The sequence below is a fragment of the Astyanax mexicanus genome, chromosome 21, assembly GCF_023375975.1.
Source record: "Astyanax mexicanus isolate ESR-SI-001 chromosome 21, AstMex3_surface, whole genome shotgun sequence".
In the NCBI taxonomy this organism is placed as follows: Eukaryota; Metazoa; Chordata; class Actinopteri; order Characiformes; family Acestrorhamphidae; genus Astyanax; species Astyanax mexicanus.
In genome coordinates this window covers 22712122-22727150 of record NC_064428.1, presented here as the reverse complement: position 1 = coordinate 22727150, position 15029 = coordinate 22712122, and the positions used below count along the sequence as shown (strand labels likewise).

Below are 15029 nucleotides of genomic sequence, written 5' to 3'. Positions count from 1 at the left end.
TCTATTTATATCATAATATTCACACATATGTGAAGAGCAGTTGCTCAACTGCTGAATGTAATATCGAAAAAAATATATAATGCACTGGGGTTGGTATGAAATTGTGAACCATGAGAAATTTTGAGGTCCACTTTATGAAACTGGATTAGTCAAATCTAAAAATAAAAAGTAAAAAGGAGAAACATCTTTGTTAATGTTGCTTTTATAAAATATAGAAAATTATGTGCAACTTGTGTCCTCCTGTCCTATATGTTGTTACACATGAAGTTACATATTATCCCGTTCTTGGTCCATCCTTGTCAACATTTTAACTTTATATAAATTTATTTTATTTTCTCTCTCTGACTCTGACTTCTTGGTTTAATGAATATAGTCGGGGTAGCAGTAGTAGATGGACAATGGTTGGCTGTAGTAACCCTTCGGGTTTTTGTCCATCTCTTCTCAGCATCCTTGTCTGTCCATGGACCTTGGAGGAAAAGAAGAAGGAGGAGGAGGAGGAGAGGAGGGTGTGATAGAGGGAGGGAGGGAGAAATAGAGGGAGGTGTGATGTTAGAAGGGGCGGTGTTAGACAATACCACCCCACAAATATATGCCACCTCCCCGTCATTCCGGACAGCGCTTCACCAGCAACTCGTAGGCGATTTCAGTCCGATCTTTGTAAAGTCGGACTCTTAAACAGAAGAGACGTGAACGAAATTACAAATTTTAAAAAATCTGAAATGATCTTCCACTTCAGGATTTCTTTTTTTATAGATGCGCTTCTCCCCTAGACCAGTTCGCCATCGCGGTTCGGGAGGACTGACAACATTTCTGCACTTTTCCATCTAATCTCTCTGCTGCCATCTCTATTGTCTGAAGCCGGAGGTCACGATACAGCAGCTTATCGAGATCTCTATCTGCGCGAGGCCACGCGTGCACGATTTCCCCGCTAATTAAAGCGCGATAAAGAGCGGCAGATCAGTCAGAGTGCGGCCGGTCTCCGGTTTAGGGAGGGCTGTTGTCGGATTCTCCGCAAATAAGTGAAGTGATCTGTGAGGAGGAAGAGGAGGATGCTTAAGGAGAAAAGAAGCCACGGAACCGCGTGCGCTTAGGAGCCAGAGTTGGACAGCAGGGAGGACATTAGGGACACACTTTTCTGGACCTGTCAGCTTATCACGGTTTGTGGAAATACAGTTAGAATATTAATATTTTAATTTTTCATATTTTTCAGAAAGCATTACTCATTAAACAGAATGCATTAATAATAATTTCATTTTTCTTGCCATGCCAATAAACACCATTATACATACTTAGCTACAGATTATACATATACAGCTATAAAATATATATTTCTCAGAAAATAAAAAAATGCGTTATGTTAAATAATAATAATTGATTTGTTCCACCTAATGAAATTTAGTTCAAAGTTCTACATTTAAAACAAAAAATAAAAATGTATTTGTTGTTTACATTTACACAAAATTTGACGTGAACGTTATTTTCTTTAAATACATTACAAAATACGACATATTCACCCAATATTAAATATTAACATATAACAAAAAAGTAAATGCCTTAATTTTGAGGTACTATTCGAGGATCGCTTAGAGTTGTTTAATATGTATTTTTTATTTATTCATACAGTATATTTATTTTTAAATATATTCCTGGCCTTCTTTAAGTGCTTAAGTGTTTCTACCTGAGCTGAATCTCGTGACTCGTGTATATATATCATAAAATCCCAACATGCCAATTTTCAAGCTAAACGGTTCTTATAAAATATGTTCTATTATTTATTATGTTTGTTATATTCTGCTCATAACGTGAAGTTGCTTTCGGTCTGTCAAAGGCTGGTAAAGCAGCCTGTGCAGCTCCAACCCCGAAGTTGCACCAACAGATGTTAACCTTTGGAGCCTCTTATTATTCCAGTTCCGTTTTGTCCTGTCAGGCAGCACGAGCCAAACCCTTATAGTGAGACAGATGGATGATTTTAATTACGGAACATGACTCGAGAATTATCATATTTGCACTCATTTTGTGTGGAGGGGAACAATATGGATAGAAACAGGGGGAGGGAGGTAAGACAGCTTACACACGCCTATAAAAAAACACGTTCTACAGAAAAATATATTCATTTACCTGTGCGTTGTATTTCTTTATTAATGCGCAGCGCAGATGTCACAGATTACAGGGAGGGAATTATGAATTAAACACTGATTATTTACACATGATAAATATTTATTTTAAAATGATATATATATATTTATTAAGTGAATATAATTTTAACAATAGTATTTGAATATTTTTAATGTCGTTTTTATATGTTATAGCTGATTTGTTTCACTTCAAATGGCCAAACAATATTTCAGAGTATTTTAACAGGCCGGTTAATGAGCTGGATGAGACTTAGAAGATGTGGTTAAACCCACAGCAGTAAGTTTCATTTGCGTGGCCTCAGGGCACAACAAGTAAACAACAGAAACGGACCTCTGCTGAGCATCTGGTGGGTTTTAACCATCCAAACAAAGGAAACCAACAGAACTCAGATCAGGCTGCCTCTGACTCTGGTTTGATGAATTAACCTTACGTACTGAGCTGGAATGAATGTCATTGTAGCACCGTAAACATTTCACATTATTATGCTAATTTTGGAACGTGCTTGGTCTTATTGAACTGCGTGACTTTCCCATATGAACATTTCAAGTGACTTTTACTTTATATTAACTGTAATAATCCCGCCACTGTTTTTTATATATTTCCCACAAGAGTCTTATAGGGAATACAGAAAATATATCACAGCTGTTTAACATGCGGTTTAATACGTTTAAAAAAGTATAATTATTAGAAAGAAGAAACAATTCGTTTTACAACGCTGTAAAAATAGAAAGAATATCTTACGGCTTTTAGCAAATAGGGATTCTAAATTATGACAAAATTGTTCTTTGATAAATATATTAAATATATTAAATATTTATTATCTTAAAATTTAGTCTAATATTTAACTTTTAAAACGATCACAGAATGTTACACTTTTTGTTGGAGTATGTTGAGGGTTTCTCATAAGCATTTTACTACCTAAGAAACAAATGGTTGAACAAGCATCACACTGACTACTCTCTCTTCTGTTCAGATTCTCTAATTTATTTGTATAGTGCCTCTTACAACTGTGATTGTCACAAAGCAGCTTTACAGAAATCTGGTAGTAGGGTAAAAATCTGATAAAACATAAAACAAAAAACAGAACATAGTGAGCCACAGTGGCAAGGAAATAATGTTTTTTTCTTAGGATGCTTCTGGGAAACTTTTTTGATTGTTGAGAGTCTTTATCAGACATTATTAAAATATTGTCACCTGAGGCTAAAATTAATAATATTGTAAAATGGATTGTAATTGAAAATGCTAAATTGTTCACACTCTATTGGCTAAAGGTGCGAGGTCACTGTGTTTCCTCAGGTGGTCCCGTGGAACTGAGAATTGGCGGGAAACTTCTCTGAGGGGGAAAAATGATGCTGAGTCCGGACCAAACCGACCCCGACCTGCCGTGGAGTCAGTCGGACGCCGAGACCGTGCTCGGTGACATCAAGGCCAGCTGCCTCTCGGACGAGCCGACGGACGGAGAGGGCAAGCCGAGGCCGCTGGCTCCTCAGGCCCTGACCCGCGAGGAGAAGCGGAGGCGGCGGCGCGCGACCGCCAAGTACCGGTCAGCTCACGCCACGCGAGAGCGGATCCGCGTGGAGGCGTTCAACGTGGCTTTCGGCGAGCTGAGGAAACTGCTGCCCACCCTGCCCCCAGACAAGAAGCTGTCCAAGATCGAAATCCTGAGACTAGCCATCTGCTACATCTCCTATCTGAACCACGTCCTGGACGTTTAAAGCAGGAAAAGAGTGGTTTTAAAATGGCGTCCTGTTTTGCAGTTTTTGGGGGGTATGGGGGGTTTTGGGGAGGGTAGGGGTTATTACCCTTCACTCTGCAGTGTTTGAGTGAGAGCTGAGCTGTTGTTGGTGGTGCAGGAGGTTTGATACTGCTTGATACCACTTGATAATAGCTATCACCCAAGTGTTCGTCAAACTTTAGGTATTAGCGACTTTGAGTTATCCTCTCAGAACAGTGGTTTCCGAAGTCAGTCCTGGGGGCCCCAGGTGCTCTGCATATGTTTAGAGGGAGTTGCTATGGCTCGGAGTGGTCCAGCGGGCTAAGCACTGCCACTATGATCAGGAGATCAGGAGGTCGCTGATGCAAATCTTGTTCATGTAGCTTGCCATCGGCTACCAGAGCCCTGAAAGAGAGCACAATTGGCCTTGCTCTCTCTAGGTGGGTTGATGGAGCTCTTTCCCCACATCACATCAAGGGTGATGTCTGCAGCACGAGGCATCTGTAAGCTGATGCATCGGAACCGAGTCGCTGCGCTTTCCTCCGAGCTAATTGGCAACTTGGCAATGCTGCATCAGCAGCAATTCCATTAGCAGTGTAAATTGGGGAGAAAATGGGAAAACAATAGAAATAAAATTATCTAAAAAAAAAGGGGAGGTTGCTACCTGATCCAGCACATGGGAAGCTTTTTAATTAATGCTAGATTAGATGTTTTGCAGAGTGTGGGGTCCCCAGGTCTCCAGGTTCAAGTTTGGGAACCCCTGAACTAGAGTGTATATAATGTCCCCTTTAACTATGGTGAGTACTCCAAGAGTCGTAAACCATTTAAAAGACTGAGGTCCCTAACTTGGCTGTATGTGGGGGTTAAAAGAAAGTTGCAATAAAGCCAAAAGGGACTTTAAAATCACTGGAATTAACCTTCTTTGCGGCAGTCCCGGATGACCACAACAGTATGGACAAAGTGGAGAGTGCGGGCTCTATAGATGACCAGTTGCACTGAAGTGAAATTGAAGGACGGCCAACATGAAGAGCATAAGTGCTCCCCCATCCCGATTAGCTGCTCTGTAGATCTAGCAAGTAGTTTTTCCAGTCAGGAAAATAACGAGATACGTATAAGTGCCACTTAAAATATAACGTTGTGACCTTAACCATCCTTATTTATCTATTTATTTGTTTTTTTAAACTATTTATTGATTTATTTAATTATTTATTAATAAAATTATTTATTTAGTTTGCTTCGGTTTTTATTTATTTATCGTTTTCTGTTGAGAAAGTGTTGTTTTTAGATAAATGTACAGTATGCTGGGTGTTCGTACGTAGCCTATTGCAGAAGCAACGTTACCATAAGTGTTAGACTGTGACATTCAACTTTTCATGAAAAAAAAAGAAAAAATGTTAAAAGAATCCAACTGCACTTTTTCAGTGTTTACTTATTTATATTGGATATATTTTGTGATGAAATTAGAGATAGGCTATTATGAGAACTGATTTTCCTCAGAGGTCTGTCCTTAGCCCGTGACCATAGCCCACAGAACAGAAGTAGCCTAGCTTAGTGCTAAAAACAAAAACAAACCTTAAGGCTGCTCTGTAGTTATGGCCATTTGAAGAGAAACACATGAACATATAGAAAGAAAAATTCGGAACTAGTATGGAAACACACGAAGGAGGAACACAAACCTAAACAAATATGTGTTTAACTGTGTTTTTACTGGTCTATGAGAGGATATTTACTAAGGAAAGGACAGAGGAAGTAAAGAAAACACTTCCTGATGTGACCAAATATGACATCTTAAGTCTGATCTTTATTTTATTGTTTGTTTGTATGTTTGATTTGTTGATGTTCATGTGTCGCTGTTTAAAATATTTTTATTTGTGTATTCATTTCCGCACTGAGACAGATAATTACAATAAGTTATTTTATAGTGGGGGAAAAATATTTGCTATCCAAAGAATTCTCGTCTTTTCAGGGTTGTGCCCTTATTGCTTTATGCACATATTTTGTAGTAGAGTTGCTGTGACAGCTGGTTTTTAAACAAAAGCATTTTTTCATATTTTACTGGTGAGTTGTTTTTTTTTAAATAAAACAATAATAAGAGAAACCGACAAATGACTCAAGTCTTTTTCCTGTTTACTAATGAGAAACAAGAACTATGTGTGGTGGATATGTGTGATTTGATTTTAAAACTTCGGAACTTTAATTGGGTAGTGTAGTGGGTAACAACACTGCCTTCAAGGTGGCCAATATGGGTTTGGTTCACAGACCAGATAAACGGATCACTCTACGCCAATAAGAGCAGCTGGATTTCAAACGTTGCATTTGATTACCTGTGCAACCCTTTCTCTTGTCAGTGTATTAACAAAAACAGCAACCAAGGATCCAATCCAACTAACACAAATGTATTAGTGAGCAACTTTATGAATTGCCTCATGTTTTTGTAGTAATTTTATGGATTGTCTTAAATTTTGTAGTAAATTTACAGATCTAATTATCTGTAAGAACTTTAGGGATTCTATAAAAATCTGTATCAAATGTACAGATTGTGTCATTCACTTTAGCAACTTTAACTAATTTTCTGTAGCAACTTTACAGATTGTCTTATTTTGTGTAGAAACTTTATGTTTGCCTAAAAATCTGTAGCAAATTTACAGATTGTTAATTTTCTGTAGCAACCTTACAAATTGATTTTTTGTGTGAAAACTTTGGTCTACAATTCTTAACTTATAGATTGTCTTAAATTTTGTTACTACACAGACTTTCTCATTTTCTGTTGCAGCTTTACAGATTGTCAGATTTTTTGTAGAAACTTTATAGATAGTGTAAAATTCTGTAGCAACTTAACTGATTGCCTGACATTTCGATGCTACACAGATTTTCTGTTGTGAATTTACAGATTATCTTATATTTTCTGTAGAACTCCATATAATGTCATCATTGTACAAAAAATGTCTAAATAAAAAAATCCCATTTATCTTGTTGACTCTACTGGATATTCTCAGTATTTAAGGCACACAATTTAAATAGTGGGACTTCCCACCAAATCATTATTCTTGAGGCTCCTATATATTTAAGTGTTATTGGAAAATAACCCATTTCCATAAGGACTTGACAATGGTCCATTGATCTTGCACTGTTTGTAGTCGTATCATGTGATTAGATTGTGCAGCTCAGCTCCACAAACAGATTAGAAGAAGCAAACGTAAAGCGAAAGTGGTGGTCAGTCGACGTGTGGAGCTCAGGAGTGTGATTTTTGCCCGGCGAGTGTTTGCTCCTCGTCTTCCCTCTTGGCTGAAAGGCCGTTTCCCCAGAGAGGGGGCAGGTGTTACTCCAGACGAGCCAAGACAACCAAATTACTGGCCGTCTGGCACCTCCCGTGGGAAACACACACACACAGGAGAGAGAGGAAGATGGAAATGTATGTGTAGGAAAGAGCCATGTATCATCTATCCTTATGTAATATTTTTTGTCATTATTTTTAATAGGATCTATAGGTAGATTTCATACGATGACTGATCAAAATGACGGATCATATACAATGATATGCAATGCAATCACATCACGTAATAGCATGTGTTCCATTTTCGTTGTTGGTGTTTGTTAGTTTGTTTATAAAAATGCACATGCAGATTATGCAACATGAATGTAAACATGTGGGAGGGCCATTAATTGATAGTACCACTCCCTCCATTCAGCCACTGGCTCTTGCAAAATGAATTGCCAAAGAAGTCATCATACACACGACCATTATCATTACGGATGAGGTTAAATTAAGCCTATAACAGCCACTTCCACACACATTGTGGCATTGTTCTTACTGTAATTATCCGCCTTTTAATCGCTGTGTTCTCCATCGCCTTCTCATTCAGAGTGAGCTCCCTCACAAACACTTCCACTTTGCTGTAATCGCACTGTGCCAACACTGAAGAGGCCCTTTTTGGTAATTCAGTAATTCAGAGTCTTTTGTAGAGCTTTGTTTCGTGACAACACACTCTCTTAGACTCATGAACAAAACCACAGAAGACCTTCGAGAGCATTCCTTTGGTAATCCCAGGCTTTATAGGCTTTCAATTCAGTCCTCATAGGATGGAATCAGCCAGATAGACCAGTGGTTTATCAAACGTTTATTAGACCATGTTCCACCACTGGTCAGGCTAAAATTTCCATCAGTAACATGTACAGGTCATTTAAGGGAAGGAAACCCAATAGAAGTACAGTGTAGTGAACTACAGTGTGAGTACATGGCAACCCCTTGAACCCTATGTTACATAATTTACCTATTACAGGATCCTGAGGGGTCCCGCAAGGTTCAATTGTAGGGTATATTACATATAAATGTATCAGTGGCACACAAACCACAGTTTGAGAGCCACTGGTCTAGACAAACTACTAGAACCCAATTGAGTAAAAGTAAGACCCAATCCCATTTAGCAACAGGGCTTGTGAATGTATCTACGCTGTTGGATGTGGTTTGATATTGCTATCTTTACAATGGAAAACACAGGTACACCACTAACTGATAACAACCTAGGCTGACTTAAAATAGCTGTCTTGGAAGTAAAATGTCAACAGGCATATTTCCAATGTATCCCTAACCTGCTTCGAGTTGCAAAAAATTTACTTTTTCTGTCGTTACAATAGCAAAACACCTTAAATCAAGCTGTGTGGTTGATGGCTTGCCTAAAAATGACTGAAACGGTCTTTCATGAAGGAGCTAATATTACTTATAAGGTTCTTCAACTAAAGCCTCTTTCGGTTCTACAGTAAATGAACAGATCTCAGAATACATGCGCAATTTGCAAAGGGTGGGTTGATGGCAGCTTTTTCAAAAACTGTTGATACAGATTCATAGAAGTTGTAAGTCATTTTCTTTTAGCAGATTTCAAGCGTTTTTTACACTAAAGCATCCTCTGTACACACTCTGAAAAAAAAAAGGTACTCTTACGCTTACCTCAGGTAAGGTAAGGGTGCTCCCACAGGAACTTCAGTTATGGAACATAATTGCATCATGTTCCATTGCAGATTTGAAGCTCCTCATGTACCTGGCACATTACAATCACTCGCTCACTCACTATAAAGATTTTAGTAATTGAATTTGATGCTTCACATCAATGACACTGTGTGTCCTTGTTTTAATTTGCACTAAAATGGACTGTTCTCATGCAAAGGTCAATATGTCGTATATTTACACCCATATGTTATACACAGTCGGGTCTAAAGACTTGTTTTATTGTTTTTTGCAGTTCGCAAAAGTTTTGTCTACCATAGAGGAGATTAAATAAATTGTTCTGTCCAGCTTCAACAAATGCTACTTTCCTGAAGTTGTAAAGAAATGTAAATAAAACACTGAACATCATTCATTGTCTTACTGTATGGGTCAGAAAAGAAATCTCTCCTCATTGGGATAACCTAAGAAGAGTCAAGGTCAAGTTCACAGTTCATTTAAAGCTTATTTAGAATAACTGGATGCAATTTTGTTATATAATCACAGACATACCCTGATTTTTTGTGATATTATTATAGGCCATACCACCCACTTCTAGTGTATGTACTAATGTATCTTTCCACAACACAGAGTGCATCCCTAAAAATCATTAATTTTCGATTCCACCTGAAATAGTGCAGAAGATACAGATAGAGAACTCTAAGTGTACCAATAAAAGTAGCTAGAATAGAGTGCAAAAAGGGTTAAACACAAATGTTGGCTTAAACTAAAAAAGATAGAAGCAAAATAACAATTTTTGGTAGGTAGTAGTCCCCTACTTCTGTGTTCTATTGTATTTCATGCAGTATTGAACACAATTCCCAAATCAGTGCGTCCCTAATCTACAATGTTCACTGCGTTTGCTATAAAAGTGCAATTTGCCTCCATTTTTACTGCATAAAATACATCAAGGTTAAGTCCTCGTTAACTTGATCGCCCCTGAGCACATTATTTATTTGGCCATGTGTCGACAGCCTATACATTCACTCCTCCATCGTTTCTCCTCCATTACATCTCCTCAGTATAGTCCAACCCAAAGCCCCTGCCAGCTGTAGCCCTGCTGTGGGTAGTAACAAGCTGTCAGTGTGGCCAATGCACGCACACGCGCGAGTGTGTGTGTGTGTGTGTGTGTGCGTGTGTGAGAAAGAGCCATATTGCTCCTCTTTTCACCATGGATTATGTAATGGCAAAGGCCTACAAGTGACCATATGTCAGAAAGTGTACAGACGGGCCCAGAACTGCAATCACCATTGTGTTGGGTAGGGTTTTTTTTTTTTCTCTTTTTTTCATTTTGGAGGGTACCCTGCTCTCTCATCATTCAGGTAGACTTCTGGAAAAGAAAACACACACACACACACATGAACACATTCCCCTTTGTTCCACAGAGGAGCATCTTGTCTTCTGGCTGGAGAAGAAAACATGACAACAAGCAGCCATATGTCCACAGGTCTTGAAGAAAAGGCATCTCCTACGAGTGTGTGTGTGTGAGTGTGTGTGTGTTTGTAGGGGAGGTGGGGGGTTAGTTAGTCTGCCCCCACCCTCCCTCTCCACTTTCATTATAAGTGTGTTTAGTACTCAATGCCTTGAACCCCCCACCCCACCACCACCACGTTTCACAGTACTCTCCACCCGCCCCTTTTCCTCGTCCTCTTGATAGCCATCAGAGGTGTGTTGTTGTAGAGAGCGAACGTGTGCGTGTGTGTGTGTGTGTGTGTGTGTGTGTGTGTGTGTGTGTGAGTGTGTGTTGAGCCAGCAGCAAGACACAAAGGCAGATCCATGTGTTGAAATGTGGCCCCCGGGATGGACCACATTATGCCTGCCTACTTCACCAGCAGGGACCCAGGCTGGAGCTGGCTCACGTCCCTTTGTCTCCAAACAGATGGAAATAGACTGAGAGGGGCGAGAGGTAGACAGAGAGAGCGAGCGAGAGAGGGAGAAGAAAGAGAATGGGGAAAAAAAACAGAAGTCAGTCTGTTCTCATTAACTCGCATATTGAGAGAGAGGCGCTCACAATGCGATAGGCCCGGCCTTATTCAAGCTCACGCTCGGCCCATCTGTACACACTGGACCCGTCATACGGTGCATGCATGGATTAACGCTCATAGCCACCAAACAGCAACGTTAACAACTCGGCCTAGGGTTTTCATTTAGTCCCAGCCAATAGGAGTTTCTCTTTAAATTCTCTTTAGTGTTCAAGTCTTTACGCAGTATGTATGTAAGTTTATTGCGCTGCCTATATCTGCTTATTCATCTGTAGAAAGAAGCATCTTAAAACAAAAGGTGAGGTGGTCTCATTTAGTTCTCATTTAGGATCAACTGAACCATTTTTCGGCTTGTTTGCAGTGTGAAAAAACACTTTCTTAATCGGTTTAGACTTTCAAAACAATGACAGGAAGCTACTTCAGGAGGCAAGCTATTGTCAACCATTAAACAATAGAAGAAGAAGAAGAAGAAGAAGAAGAAGAAGAAGAAGAAGAAGAAGAAGAAGAAGGAAATTGAATGTCCGGTGTTCCACACAGCAACATGGGAGCAACAGATGACTGCAGTTTAGTAAGCAGATCAAGTCAGATCAATTGAACCATGGTCCAGCTTGTCTGCAGTGTGAAAACACTTTTTTTTTTTTTTTTGGCTTTTTCAGACTTTTGGACCAATCACAGGAAATTGAGGCAGATTAACATCTCCTATTACCCCTTAAAACGCCTTGTCCTGTATACAGGCTACAATAAATATTACTCCTTAAAATAATCTACACCATGATTAAAAAGTAAAGTGAAAGTAAAAAAAAAATTTATAAATAAAATTGCCTATCGAATACAGGCAGTTAAAAAAGTTTTATTAAATAAAGAAATATTAAAACAGATTTCTAATTCTGAACAGTAATGGTCAGTTTTCTGGACAAAGATTAGGCTAAGCTGTAGGTTGTATTACAAACGGTACATGATGTATACCTATTCACAAAAGAAAATGTTGTGAATTATAAGGCTAGACTTAATCTTTGTCTGGGAAACTGCCCTAAATGTGAAAAATGGCCAACTACCATAATTATTAAATTACCTGTCTTAAAATTGTCTACACCAGTACTAATATAAGGAATAAAGATCCCTGAGCTATTCTTCAAACATGCCAATCCAATGTACATTTTCTTTTACTTTATTAACTTGTTTAAAATGAGTTAACTAATGTGAATCCTTCAAAAATAACTGTGTATAAAATATATTTATATTTATAAACAAATACAGATTATCAGTTTCAGACCCGCGGGTGTTTTATATTGAACTCGCACCGCCCCCTATTGGCTGCTGATGATAATGCATAGTTCGAGCACGTGCGCTACATTCAGTATACAGCAACAGTGAAAAGTTTATACACACATTTTGATTTTTTTTTTCTTTAATTTATTTTCTACATTATAGATTTATATTAAACACATAAAAAATAATTAAGGGACACATATGGAATTACATAGTAAATCCTCTCAACTAAACCCTTCTTCAAGACACTGAGAAAACTATTCCAGGTGACTCTACCTTATAAAGCCACTGACAAAATACGAAGAATACCGTTCAAATCTGTCCTTAAGGCTAAATGTGTCTATTTAAAATAATCTAAAGTATAAATCATATTCTGGTTCTTTAACACTTTTTGTTTACTGAAGAAAAATAAGTGTAAAGTCTTCAGTATTAAATTTACAGTGTAAAAAAAACTAAAAAGAAATAATTGAATTAAACACACTGAATCAGAAGAGGAGTGTCCTAGCTTTGGACTGGTACTGTACACTGACTGCCTTTCATAAAGAAATTCTATTTTTTAGCATTTAATTTCTGATTATATCTAAAAACTATAATTATAACAATAATAGATTTTTTTATTTTATTCCCTCGCTAATTACTGGTATAAACCAGCCTCGTCTCTCTAACTTGCATAGGTGCTCATGTTTTACCTACATTTGGCCACACGAGGGAGCTCTTTTCTAAAAATAAAACAGGTTGTGGCGTTTCTAAAATCAGCGGATCCAATGATTTATTTTAAGTTCATTTTAAAAAGCAGGTGCTACACCAGCTTACAGTATCAATTTAAACTTTCAAGCATACCATTATGACCATTTCCTTATTTCTACATCCATTATTCAATATTTTTCAACTCCACTGATTATATAGGAGCACTTTCACCCTGTTCGTTCTTTCATGGTCAGGACGCCACTGGGACACCACAGAGCACAGAGCAGGCATTACGTGGATGGTGTGGATGGTGTATAAATGTTGTGGGCTTGTCCCACCACCATGGATATTTTTAGGGCCTATGTTTAAGATACTCTCTATAATATTTTAGGTGCATTTGCTTACAATGACCCATTAACTTTCCTCTTACTTGACTGACTCTGCTGAACTGCTTTCTGTTAATAAAAAAAACATGTAATTCTGTCCATTCTCTCAGCAGCCAATACTTAAAAATATTGTTTTAAACTCTCCACATCTTCTATGGTTTGTTTATTGTTGAGACATTGCTCTTCTCAGATGTTAGCATGCTAATAATCCTGCCTGAAATGCTTGCTAGTTCATGCTAACTGTTTGGCTTGTTAGCTAGCGTGTTACCTCAGCTTAGGTAATGATATTAATAGTACATTTTAAAAGTAACTTAAGCGTATATTTAATATTATTTAATTGAAGACGTTAAACCTATTATTTAGTAAACCAGGATGCTTTATCTTTTAGATTCTTCTAAGTATCACATTTAGCTTTGAGGACAGATTTGCACACTCTTGGTATTTTAATCTCTTTTTTATGAGGGAGAGTCATCTGGAATAATTTTCTCAGCATCTTGACGGATTTCCTAGACTTACTGAACAATAGTTGCTTTTTTTCTGCACGGCATCATAGTCATTCATGAACAAGTCATTGCGTTTGTGTACACTATAAATAAACAGTGTTGCAAGTTTCACTTTGGCGTTTAGAATGACATTTTTTACAAGTATTCAGTGGCAAAAAAGTACAACGAAACACTGTGATGGTGTATTCTTGCAAAAACTAACTTTTTAATTTTCACTCTATTTAAAATAAACAGTCTGGGTAAGAACTAAATGAGAGTGTTACAATGATATTAACTGATATCAGTGTATAAAATTGTGTATATCAAGTCTATTTCCTTATTTGCAAATTTACCTTTTTTTGTTTTAAAATGTACACTGTAAAAAATATTTGACTCACCTTAACTCAGAAAAGTTTTCATTTTTCTTTGAGTTAGTGAAGTTATAAAGACATGACATTTTAGGTTTATTCAACATAACTAGCCTTTTGTTTTGACTTAGTTAAGTCAAGTCACCTGTGTTAAAGCAAATGATGAATAAGTCGACTAAGTTAAGTTGAATAAACCTAAAATTGTAACTTTATGCATCTTAATTAAGTTTTGTTCAGACAACCATATTTAATTTACACTGATTTTTAATAAATTCTTTTTTTTGTGACTATCAGCAAAATCACAAAAACAGTTTTTTGTATCTGCCAACACTGACAGCATAATCCTAAGGTAGCACAGGAGTAACCCTTGTAGCATCAGATCAACACAGTCATCCTCAGCAACACAGAGTAAAGGTCATTTACCCCTACAGCCTACAGCACTGAGGCCTAACAGCTATCCAGTATATACTGTAGAATTAACAAATGCACACCCAAGAGACAGTAGCATATTGTGACAGACAACACTTTAACGGTAAGGAAGGTTGGTTAGAATATGCTCAGCATGCAAATATATGATGCCAGTAGCCAATAGTACCTACTTCATTTTCTAAGTTGTTTGAAATTTCTTTTTTCCATTGGCTCAACAAACATTTTTAGGTTTTCATGTTCAAATTCTTTGAACTCATTTTATTGAGTTGTACTGGCTGGTAAGTTCACTGAACATTATAATAATATTTATAATTATATAATATAGTTAATTTGACTAAAACACAAAGTCATAGTTTAGAGTGTAGGTCTTCTTCTTCTCTTGACCATGATAATTATCAGAATTAATAATTAATAACACTATTACTGATATTTAATAACGATAACGATTAATCTTACACTATGTCATTAAGAGGTATGTGCATATTTTTGTAATCTTATGATATGAAATGTTTACTTATTAATTAAAACAATATCACAATACAACAAAGTAGGTCATGAGAAAAAAAAACACACTGTATGTCTTGTAATTGCTGGAAAG

General features: G+C 37.4%; 1 protein-coding gene across 1 annotated transcript; it reads left to right on the top strand.

Annotated features, from left to right (window-relative positions):
• Positions 1–595: 595 nt before the first annotated feature.
• LOC103035065 (helix-loop-helix protein 2) lies at positions 596–6818 on the top strand. The gene is made up of 2 exons (XM_007259048.4): positions 596–1157; positions 3433–6818. Exon 2 carries the CDS (start codon positions 3483–3485, stop codon positions 3849–3851), a length of 369 nt encoding a protein of 122 aa, XP_007259110.1. The 5' UTR covers positions 596–1157; positions 3433–3482; the 3' UTR covers positions 3852–6818.
• Positions 6819–15029: the final 8211 nt, after the last annotated feature.